At 43.1% G+C, this 12,213-nt stretch overlaps 1 protein-coding gene across 1 annotated transcript in view; it reads right to left on the bottom strand.

Annotated features, from left to right (window-relative positions):
• TSPAN12 (tetraspanin 12) overlaps nucleotides 1–9,435 on the bottom strand; it is a 46,418-nt gene extending 36,983 nt beyond the window's left edge. Inside the window, exons 1-2 of the mRNA XM_058022163.1 lie at nucleotides 9,358–9,435; nucleotides 8,869–9,005 (exon numbers count right to left, since the gene is read on the bottom strand). Of these exons, the coding sequence (XP_057878146.1) occupies nucleotides 8,869–8,934 (66 nt within the window). The 5' untranslated portion in view covers nucleotides 8,935–9,005; nucleotides 9,358–9,435. The remainder of the gene's footprint in view (nucleotides 1–8,868; nucleotides 9,006–9,357) is intronic.
• Nucleotides 9,436–12,213: the final 2,778 nt, after the last annotated feature.

Raw genomic sequence — 12,213 nt, forward strand, 5'->3', positions numbered from 1 at the left:
CTGCTTCCTTCAACCTAGGAATAACCTTCACCAATAATATAACTACATGAACAATAACCTTCACCAATAATATAACTACATGAACACCATTTCAGTTCATAAGAACAAACTCTTCTATGAAAGGCCTCTTGCATCATTCAGAAAGATTTTAGCCATTTAGATTCCCCCTGACTATTCTCACTTAGTATGAATAACTAGCAATTACTATTGTTTCCTGCTGATGCAAATTACATGCAAGAACATTCCACCTATAAAGCCTGTGAAAGCCAGGCTACTGCTCAACTGCTCACCTACCCTGTGCCTGGCATGTTTTCACCACCATTAACTGCTTCAGGTGTTACTGAACTTCTGCTACTCTTAAAATGCACAAGAGCTAGATCAGCATGACTCTGAAGTGCAAGCATATTGCCTTACCTCTCTGCTAAACAGATGTTACACACAATTACCTGTGCAACGCTCTCCTGCCAATCAAATTCCTAGTGAGGCACCTTTGGGCACTGTATTTTCAAGAAAGTCCACAATGAATTATTATTCTGAATGACCTGAAAGCCAGAGTGCTGTGACACACTTCATTCCCTGGCATGAAAGTCAGTAACAGTGTCCAGCTGGAGTAGCAGAAAGGCATGGGGCAGAAAGTGAAGGCAAATACTCAAGAGGCTTCTCTTGAAAAAAAGATGCCTGTAAAAGAGCAAACTGGTAACTCAAAATAGCAATTCAGAAATAAGTTCATTACAACATGTCTATTTCCCAGCACATAAGCCAGCAAGTGCTTGGTACCTCTTCCCTAACAGAAGGAAATGATGGGGAAAAAGTTGCATCCCCTCTGATCAGCAGAAGTGAGTCTCAGGGCAGCAACACCTTGACGGATGAAAGATGCCTCTGCAACACCAGACTGTCCTGCATAATGACTGATGTTTATTTTAGTGACAAAAGATTATCAAGTTCTAGCTCCCATCCATCAATCCACTTGCTCACCTGCTCCATAGCCACAATGGAATCACAGCAAGAACACAACAAACATGTCTGGCCTCCAGAGCTCCTGCTGACTCAATGTGCAGATGTGCAGCCCTGTAAAAGCACTAAACATCCTCAAGTGCCAGATGACATCAAGAAAGCTCCAGGCATCCACCACTTCACACCACCTACAGCACATGCAGACCTTCAGCCAGCAGCACAAGAAGTCCATCAACACCAGCAGCAGTACAACTGAGTCCAGGCACTCAGCAGGCAGAAACAGCCTCCCCAAAAACCTTGGTGGACATCCAAACCCACCAGCAAGTAGCAGCAGGCACATCACTGCAATTCACTGCCAAGTGATTTTCAAGAAGTCATGGGCAAGAGCAAGGTCCTGATTACAGCTATTGTTGGTTCATTTGAAAGATGGTAAAACAGTGGTCCCAAAAAACTGGCAGTCCTCACTTCTGTCACTGCTTCAAAACAGATTCATATGTATAATACAGTTAAAATCTGTATCAAGCAATCAGATGAAAGAACACAAGTTTATGACAAAAGTGCTAAGACAATTCTCACATTAGCAGTAACATCATTTCCCCAAAAAGTTCTCATTCAAGCTTCTCTGATGACAGCCAGTCTGCTGTGCTGTAAGTATGACATGACAGTATGCATAAAATGTTTATTTATTTGTTGCAGCTGGCTGCAAAAGTCACTATGAGTTTTAATTCTGAACTGTCACAGTATGTTGTATAGCCATCAACATGACACTGAGGAGTTCATAATTATGCCTACTGGAATGCTCTATTTTAAATATATTTTCACACTGATTGAACTTAGGTAATAAATTCTATTTTTGTATATGAGCAATATGCACACAATAATATTTTAAATTTTCAAATTAATTTCTAATGTAAAGCTTTAAAAGCTACTAAAGCTTTCTCAGACAAAAAACTGAATTAAAATATCCAACAACAGACTTCAGCTATTAGGAGTGATCACTTCCAAGCATAGTTTAAATTGTCTTTAGAACTCTCTTACATAAATTAGACATCAAAATTCAAATACAAAATCATTTGCAATTCATTAAGTATATCTTTTAAGCCATTATTTTGAAATTTCTACTCCCAGTGTCTCTGAGGCCATACCTAAACTGGAAAATAAATCTGCATTTCCAATTAGTAAATGAACATGGACTTCTGTCTTTAAGGGAGCAAGTCCAGTTGATCTTGCTATATCCACACCTGTGTTCACACTCCCATAATTTTTTTCATTTAAGCATTCTAGCACATTCATTTTACTTTTGCTCAAATTTCAGAATATTTTTTAAACATTAAATCGGAGGAAAGCTTAAAAGTATCTTCCATACCAAAAGTCACACATGATCGTTTTTATTCCAACAGATGGGGTAAACATCTTCAGGCCATGTCTGATATCCATAATGAAACACTGACTAACAGCACGACAGAGCAACCTGCTTTGCATGAAAAGGTTTCTGGCTACAAGAAAATGACTTCCAAGATATGACAACATTCATCAAAATATGTCCTATGATTTTAGTTAAAAAAAAATGCAACAAAAAAACCCCACCATAAACAAACAAAACCCAAAACACAAACCCTGTGAAAATCTTCCTGTTAAAATTGATTTGGGTAGTCTGAGCTATGACTAACTCTTACCAAAGGACAGAGGGGATACATCACTACAAGGTCATGAGCATGCTGCAATGCTTTTACATGATTTTCACCATTAGGTTCAATATTCAGATCACTGAACAAACACAGATAACTCAGATCCATGGATAAACAGAGAGCTACGTTTTTTTGGGACAGAGGGATATAAGGATGGAGGAGGGGGAACAAGAGGCCTTGTTTTTCTGTATTACCTGATAAAACTTAAATGTTTAGAGAAAAAATTGCCCATAAAAAAGGGAAATCCTCTATTTGCTAAAAAAGCACCTTTGATTCTATAGATATTTCAACATTTCATTTTAGCTAAGCTTCCTACAAGGTTATGCCTTGGTCCCCTCCCACATCAGTAAACAGCTGAAGCACGTTCATATTTGCACTTTGAATCTGGGTTTGCTTGCACAGCTGCAACAGTGAGTTAGCAACCTGCTCCACATTTGGCACGGCTGGAACTCACACACTCTGCAGTAAGGCTGGAGCACTGAGAGGTCACCCTCCTGGGGAACATGAGCCAGCTTCTCAGCAGGTGGCTGTTCAAGGTGCCCAGAGGAAGCACAGCAGAAAGAACAAGAGCCCAAGCATGCAAACAAAGCTGAAGTACAGTCCTACTGTGTATCAGACCCACATCAACCTCTGGGCTGTGCAGAACAAGGGTACACTAAAAGCAAAGAATGATAAAGAAGTGCATATACTTCTTCAAGCACCCTCTCTGCAACTACTCAGGCACTGCACTTCTTGTTAGGACATGACTTGTGCCACTTTTCCCTCGAAAGTAATCATCTCACATCAAGACATCTTTTGCTTTGGGGAGGAACAGGCATGTGCTGCTCATCACAGGTAATCCAGAGCAACGCTCACAAGTATCGCAATCCACACATCACCACGATGCGCCTTCACATATATACAATATACTCTTAATTTTGTTTCTTTAAGAGTTTGCTTTTATTCGTGGACAGTAGTCAATCTCAGAGATACAGGCAAATTATTTTTAAACTCAGTATATATATATATATATGTGTATATATATATATCTTAAAAAGAGCATGTGATTCCTATGATCCACAGGACTACACGTTAGCTGTTAGTGGGTTTATACCCAACTTTCCTGTTTTACACGTGAATACCCATGAACACACAAAGATGATTAAAATGAACCTGCATTTTTATTTAAATCACATAGTCCTATAAAAATGCACAAAATTAAATTGTCTCCTACACCTTGTGAAATAACTACAAGATATTTAAAAAATTGTTATTATTCTATGAGCCTTGTCTAGAGCTTGCCACAGACTCAAGATGAGAATCGTCAGGGTACAGGAGCATACTGGGCACAGGGTACTGGAGATTCATGAATAACTGGACAGCTACTTTCTACAAAAGGAGATGTGAATTTAAAGAAAGAAAAAATGTACAAGTACCTACATGCCAGATGGAACCTTCCAGTTTGCTCCAGATTGTGGTCTACCACTATAAAAAGACAGCTTGAAATTTTCCTTCCCCCTGAGCTATGGGCTCGAATCTTGTCAGCACAGGTTTGTGATTCATCCTCCAGGTTGATGCAATGTGTTCCACAGAGTTAATTGTGAGTATTACCAACAAAGTGTCTGTGGTTCATTTATTTCTGAATGGCAATTAAAAAGCATATTAATGCAACTTCTAACATTTGGGTGGGATCTGAGTTTGTTTTCTCCATTTCCATTAGCACATTAAGCCACTCTATTTCAGGACAGTTTTCCAGAAACTCATCCCACAATTCACAGCTGATATGCCACTCAGGGTGAGCCACATGACCTACAAAGATACTTGGAATAAAAATGTATATAGAGGTAGACACAAAGTTAACTTATGGCTGAACTCTACTTTGTTAGGACATACTCTAGTGATGTTAACAATGTTGTATCAATATTACAGCCTAAAGAAACCAAAAAGTAAGAGATTTCTCAAATACCAGAATTAAAAATAGTTCTGGTCCTTTAAAAGTCCTCTTATAGCTCTCTCTGTTGAAAGCATTCCTTTAAAAAGACAGCATATTCCCACAGAAGCCACAGCTATTTTCTTTATACAAAGAATGCTAAGAAAAGCAGGTTTTAATTCCACATGTCTAAACTGCAGTCTCTAAAATCAGAGGATATTAGCCTAAAACACAGCTTACTGTGCTACAGGTACCTGGCCAGGCAGTGTTCATTTCAATGGATATTATTTGCCACTTAAAACATTGCCCCAGAATTTTCATTCCAAGTATCTACAAATCCCACCAACAAGAGTGGAAGTCAAAACACAGGAGAAACAACCTCTATGCAGAATCTGGTTTCACAGAAGGCAGGATAGACTGATTTCTTTCTCATTTCAGAACAGACTTGAAAAATAAAGCAAAAAATTACAAGATTCAACGCATGCATTTGAAGTTGGATAAAACAGGAAATAAAATATCATTGCTTCCAATCACCCTTAGTTACTCCCTAGCACAACACATACTCACTTGCTCTGAGTTCTCAATTAGTACACATAGGCAAAACTAGATTTAAGTGTGCAAAGTATTCAAATGGAAAACTAACTGGAAGCATGCTCCACTTTCATTTCATGTGATTTTTTTTTTAAACTTTGTTCACAAACACAAGCTTGAGATAGATGCAAACAATTTCCACTACCTGCCAGAAGTGTTTATTGGCTGCAAGCACACAAGTGAAATTAAATGGTACTGCTGAAGGAAATCTTAAACACTGCTCAACAGAAACAGCATATCCCTAGGCAAAAAAAAGCTCATGAGGTGAAAGGAAAGTGGCACCATCACTGTCTTGGCTCAAACATCCACTGACACTATTAATCATCAGTTAAGAGATCCTTACCACCTGTGACACAGTCAACTTCAACTTACAACCTTGATTTGTCCGCAGCACTACATACAGTCATCCTCAATTACAAGCCACACAACAGCAGCTGCTCCTGCCTCACATGCTCACCAGGAAAAAAAAAAAAATTTTGTTTTCTCAAGACAGAAAGTCTATACAGACTTTTTCATGCACTTCCTGCAATGTTGTACTTCACTTTTCTTCCAAAAATTGCTAAAATTATTGCATTGCTTTTAGTTGCATTATTGTCACTATCTAGTTCATCTATTTCAAATATTAATAACTTTTTTAAAAGAACATACATGGCTAAGCTGCAAAGAAAAGTAGAACAAACCTGTTCATCTCAAAACTACTGCTTTGCTTAATCTCCTACTACTGTAAGCAGCCAGGAGGCTGAATTTTCCCTGTATTCAGCACCATTTGCCAGTTCCTGTTCTAGCACAACCCACAGGGAATACTTGCACTTCAGTATCTCCTGTGATATGTCTGTGTCATTATTAGAGGCTGACCACGTTCTCTGACTCAAGGTCTGCCTAGTATAAATGCTTGCAAAGGTGGTGTGACTAGGAAAACAACCACAGCAAAATACAGAACAATGGCAGCACTGCAAAGCGTGGCAAAGAGGGATTCTGTGAGGGCAAGTCATAAGTGCTCAAAATGAATGAGGATACTCATGTTACACCCAGGACTGCTATGAGCTGGGACAGCATCGGGAGCTTGCCAACCCAGCAAAGCCCCCACCAGAAGGAAAAACCCTGCAGTCTCATAAACTGCATATAACATATTTGAAAAACTAAACTTCTCCAAGTCCCAACACACACACTATCTAGATATAACAAAGACCAGCACTGTCCCCAAGAACAGCAGTAGGAACACATCTTCCCTCAAGAACAGCAAAAATAGGCTGCTTAGCTAAGCACTAAGTCTTGACCACAAAACACCAAATCATGCCTTTTTGGAGGTCTTCTCTTTTATTAAGCTGTCCAGAATTTAATATACTGGAAATAGTAGTGTTACAGAACATAGAATCAAGATGGATCCCTCAGTCTTGCAGATTATGCTAAGAAGTGATACCCATTTATAAATATATCTGAGGATTGCAGAAGAATGAATCCAAATGTTAACTGCAGGATTTAGTCTGATGGATATCCCTTGTCCAGGGCGCTGTCAAAAAAAACACAGCCAAAAAAAATTAGAAGACTGAGGATGTCCTGAAAATGCAACTTCCACTGCTATGAAAGAGACTTCCTGCAGTCAGATGCATGCTTCAGTTGACCATGGAAAAAGCTTCCAGAAGGGTATCATCAGGTCTATGACCAACACCAGTCACTTAATAAACAACAGTTAGAGCACTGATGATGAATTTATTTCCATCTTGTAAGAAGAAAGGCTTTCTGCAAGTCGCAGGTCCTGAAGTAGCAATCCACTCACTTCCACAAAACCAATGTTCTTCTGGAGCAGAAAAGGCAGTACATTTATTGGTCCATTATAAAACATGATGACCCACTGCAATAGAGCCTTGGCCTTTCAGCTGATTGCTTATGGATTATTTACAGCTCAGCAGACTTTGGGTCAAAAGTGACAGAAAGCATTGTAACAACACTTCCTGCCTGCCTCCCTCTCATGCACACACAGGTACATGACAGCTCAGCAGCTGGGCTCAGTAAAAAAAGTTTATTTTCAAACAGAGCATACAGCTGTACATTTACAAGCACTACTATGTAGAATCAACAAGGATAGCAGCAGAGTGACTGACAAAGTTCTCTCACTCCTCTGCTTCCACAGGCACCAAACCCAACCAAATAATGCAGACAACAGTGTTTTGCAGCCACCATCTGCACCTTCAGTTTTCCAGCAGTATTCATGATCAGACTAGCCATTTGTGTCATCTTAGAGGAGCTTCATATGCACTATCTATCCTCACCAAGCTGGCAATGACAAATGCTGAACTCCCATCACATGTACTGGGACAGCTGCACACAGGACACACTTTGAAGTTTACTTCAGATGTTCTCTTCTAAGAGCTTGACAGTCAGACCGTACCAGACAGTGTCCTGCACAGTTATATTCAGGACTTCAAAGGCTTCGTGACCTCAGCTTGAACAAAGCAATCATTTTTGCACAAAAACTACCATTCTGTTCCACATGCTGTTTAACAGTTTTCTCTTTCATTCATATTCTGATTTCCACTTAGTTTTCAGTCATCATGGGACTCCATGTCAATTCCAAAGCCCCTGCCATGGCCAGGGACACCATTCACTAGAACAGGTTACTCAAAGCTTGAACACTTCCAGGAATGAGGCAGACAAAATTTCTTTAGGCAACCTGTTTCAGCAACTCACTGGTACCACGTAAGAATTTCTTCTTTGATAATATGTAATGTAAACCTACTCCCTTTCAGTCTGAAGCCACTCCCCCTTGTCCTGTCACTACATGCTCTAGTAAACATCCCTTCTCCATCTTCCTTGTAGGCTCCCTTCAGGTATTGGAAGGGCACAAATAGGTCACCTCAAAGCTTTCTTTCTTCCAGGCTGAAAAATCCCAATCCTCTCTGCCTTTCCTCGCAGAAGAGCTGCTCCACCCCTCTAATGATCTCCTCGGGACCCACACCAACAGGTCAATGTCCTTCCTGGGTTGGGGATCCCAGAGCTGGATGCAGGTAGAAAAAAAATCAGATATAAACTAGGTTTGATCCCATCCCTGCATTATTCAAGTCTAGAGCACCTCAGGAGCCAGCCCTGACGTGAGCCCCAGGTGTGAGACCCAGATGTGCGCTGTCGTCCCATTTGCATCCCTTACCATGCACCAATCTCACCTATTCAAGTGAAAGAGATTGTTGCAAATGAGTGAGGACTCTGAAAATATACAGCCTGCTGTTTCTTCAAAGCTCCAAAAGTTTAAGGAACAAGTGTTGATCACACCCACTTGTGCTGAGAGTGAGAAACCCTGCTGCTATAAATACAGCTTTGACTGAAATCCTCAAAACAAAAGGCCTTGCCTGCCACTTAGGATCTGTCCACTGAATGCACAAAAAAGACTCTGGGCTGACTATTCAAGTACCTTTGAGAGCTTGGAGTTCATCTCGGGTCACAGGATGCTCTGAAACTCACCCATCCAGAAGCCACTCGTGAATATTCCCCTCCGTACATATTACAGATACACCAATTCCCACGAGTAACCCTAATTCAATTTTACTTCCTACTTGTTTCCGAAGGCATTTTTTCCCCCCAGTAAAATGCACTCCCCTGCGGGAGCTGCCTGGCACGGGGCCAAGGGCACCAGGGCGGCACCTCCGGCCCAGCGCGGCCAGCCCGCGGCCGTGCCCGCCCTTCGCCTCCGGGACGGCACCTGCCCGGCCCGGCCCGGCCCGGCGCACTCACCCAGAAGAGCAGGTTGAGGGCGTAGAGCAGGCAGCGCAGGCACTTCACCGAGTCCTCCCTGGCCATGGCGAGCCCCCGCGGGACACAGCCCCATCCTCTCACCACATCCTCCCTCCCGAGGCCGGGCCGCCGGCGCCCTGCAGGAGAAGAGGGGGAGAGAGGGAGAGGGTGGGTGAGTGCGCCTTACAGAGGGACCAGCGCGCAGGTGGAGGCGGCGGAGCCGCGCCGAGCCCGGACCGGCCGCGCCCCGCAGAGACCCCCGGCAGCCTCCCTTCGCCTCCCGCCCCGCCCGGAGACAGCGAGGGGCGAGCTGTTCTCATAAAAATAATACATGCGCGGGCAGGGAGAAGCCGCGGGCTGTCCCAGGGGCACAGCGGGGCTGAGCTGAGGGCAGCGGAGGCACGGCCCGGGGACGCCAGCTCCTTCTCAGCCCAGGATGGACGCGCTGCCCGGGGGAGGCAGGGCGGCCGTGGGACAGCGGCCACTTACCGCCCGGACGCCTCCAGCACTCACTTGCTCCAGCGAGCACGCATGGGGCCGGGGCGCGGCAGCGCAGCGCGGAGCCGCGGCGCCCATGCCCTGCGGCGGGCGCGGGGGAAGGTCCGGTCCCGGCGAAGGTCCGGCCCGGCCCGGCCCGGCCCCGCGGCTGCCCCGGCCCCTCCGCCCCGCCCGCAGCGCTCCGCCAGCCCGCGGCGCCCGCGCATGCGCCGCTGCCCGCCCGGTCCTAGCGCCGCCGCCAGCGCCGTCCGGGAGCGGACAGACCCCGGCGGGGCCGGGCAGGGCTGTGCCTCAGGCGGGGCTGTGCCCCCGGTTCCCGGGCAGGGCTGTGCCTCAGGCGGGGCTGTGCCCCCGGCTCCCGGGCAGGGCTGTGCCTCAGGCGGGGCTGTGCCTCGGTTCCCGGGCAGGGCTGTGCCTCAGGCGGGGCTGTGCCCCCGGTTCCCGGGCAGCGCTGTGCCCCCGGCGGGGCTGTGCCTCTGGCACCACGCTTGTGCCACCCTCATCGTAGCGGAGCTTCGGAGCTGGTGGCTTTTCCTTCTCCTTCAGGGGAGATGTTAAGCGATGGGCTGACTGGAGTTGAATGACATGAAGCCTCCTCTCTTATGACACGTTGGCCCAGGGTGGCACATGCCACACGAAAGGCGTTTGCAGTGTTTCACAGGCGTCTCACAAGGCTCCAGTGTCTGCGCCGGAAATTAAACTCTGCCAACATCAACCCCAAATCTAGTCATTTACAGCCCAGCACCCACTCCCTTTGCTAAACAGCAAATTTAGAAAAGCAATCATATTGGAGAGATATTATTCTAGAAATGGCCAAAATCTCTAGTTATTTAGGAAAAATGGTTGTTAACTTGCCCCGTAATGTACGTGGAACTTAGAAATTACACAACTGAGCTGAAAAAAGTCATCCTTCTTCTGAAATCCATTAGTGTCTGTGTGCATCTGGTGATCAGGGCAGGAATTCTGTAGAATCTCAGAATGGGTTGGGACCTTAAAGCTTATCTAGTTCCAGCCTCTCTTCACCTTGGAGCTCATCTAGTTCCAACACCCTCCGAAAGGCGTTCTGCTCCTCTGCAGCCAACACCTTTCACCAGGTTACTCAGAGCAGCCTTGAACACCTCCAGGGATGGGACATCCACAGCTTCTCTGAGCAACCTGTTCCAGTGCTTCATCACCTTCACAGTAATGAATTTTTTCCCCAATATGCAGTCTAAACCTTCTCTATTTAATTGATACTGATGTCTGTATTGTTACATTGTGTGTGTATATATATACCCACATATATTTCAAAACTAAGAATTATATTTAAAACTCGGAGTTACATGCAGATTAGTAACAAGTTTTCCATTAATACATTCAAAGGTGTTGCAGTGCCACCATCACAAAAATTAGAAGAAAATATACTGAAAAATATTTCATAACTAGAATAGGAAAATACTCGAGTTAATGATATATAAAGATTGTTTTAACAACTGCTAGTTAAAGCTGAGAAAGAGGAAAAATTTTATGCATTACATTTTATGTAATGCATAAAATCTAGCTCTTGTAAGGCCAAAGAAAAATCTATTTCTTGAAGAAACAATGTCTTTTGTTGAAAAACCACACAAAGTCCAGATATTCAAATGCTTATTACTGAAGCTGCTGGTGGAATCTCAATTCAGTTTTAATTTCACTGTTTGATGCTTTCGTGGTGAACTGGGGCAGAGTCTTCAGGTGTATTTGCTCCTCCTCAAAAAGAAAGTTAAATGAACATGGGAGGACATAAGATCCCATGCAACAGGGATTTTATGACAAATTTATATAAGTGCAAATTGTAGTTAAGTTGAAAATAGTTAAGTATATTGCAGAAAAGTGGCGTGTGAAGATTTTTCCTCCTTGAAATTTGCTAAGCTTTAACTGCTATTTTGATCCTCTGTGAAATCAGGAGCCTATCTGGGAAGTGTAGTAGCCACATTTAAAATCTTCAGTGAATGTTGATAATTCCATACCTAAATAAGCCAAATTGAGCTACAACAGACACTGTTAAAAGATGACATTGTACATTCATTCTGCTGTTTACATACCATTCATTCTTTTTATTACTACAGACTTCACATGAACACAGTCAGTTAGATCTTGAACAGGTATTGTATTTTCAGTGAATCTATGCCAGTTTACAAAAACAGTGTCAGTTTACAACTGAGCTCCAGCCTTGGCTAAGAACAATCCAATCTGACCTAAGCCAACATAAAAATAACTCAGGTTGTGTTTGTGTTATTAATTGTTCCTGGGAAGACAGCAAATTGCTTGAGCAAAATTTTATAAAAAATGCACTACAAAGATATTCTGTTATCTTACACTCAGTAATTTTTCTTTAAACATGCCTAAAATAGCATGCAAGAAGTTCTCTTACTCATTTCAGATATTTTTTGGCTTGGAGTAAAAATATTCCTAAAGTGTGATAATGAAATTAAGAAAAAAGAAAATCAGTCTCGTAGACATCTTACATGTTTAAAATCCTGCTAAAAAATGGCACTTCAAGATTTTATGCCTCTGAGTTTTCATTCTTTGAGGTCTTTGGTCATAAGCTGCTCTCAGACTAATTTTTTTTAATTCTGCTGCAACAACTTCATCACAAATATAAAGAGGGTCTCCTAGTTGATTAAGCAATTTCTCCGTCATTTTTGTTGTTAGCTAAAATATTAGCTGTCCAGAAGAGATTTTGCTCAAAATCTAAAGAAAACAGGTCCTATTTATGAATGTCTGCTCAACTCTACAGGGGAAAGAACAAGGTCTCTTTGGAATACTGCTTTCCACCAGGCTATCAAACTTTGGGATATTTCCGTGCTGTCAGCACTGGGAAAGAAA

This window comes from Melospiza georgiana, chromosome 4 (assembly GCF_028018845.1).
Source record: "Melospiza georgiana isolate bMelGeo1 chromosome 4, bMelGeo1.pri, whole genome shotgun sequence".
In the NCBI taxonomy this organism is placed as follows: Eukaryota; Metazoa; Chordata; class Aves; order Passeriformes; family Passerellidae; genus Melospiza; species Melospiza georgiana.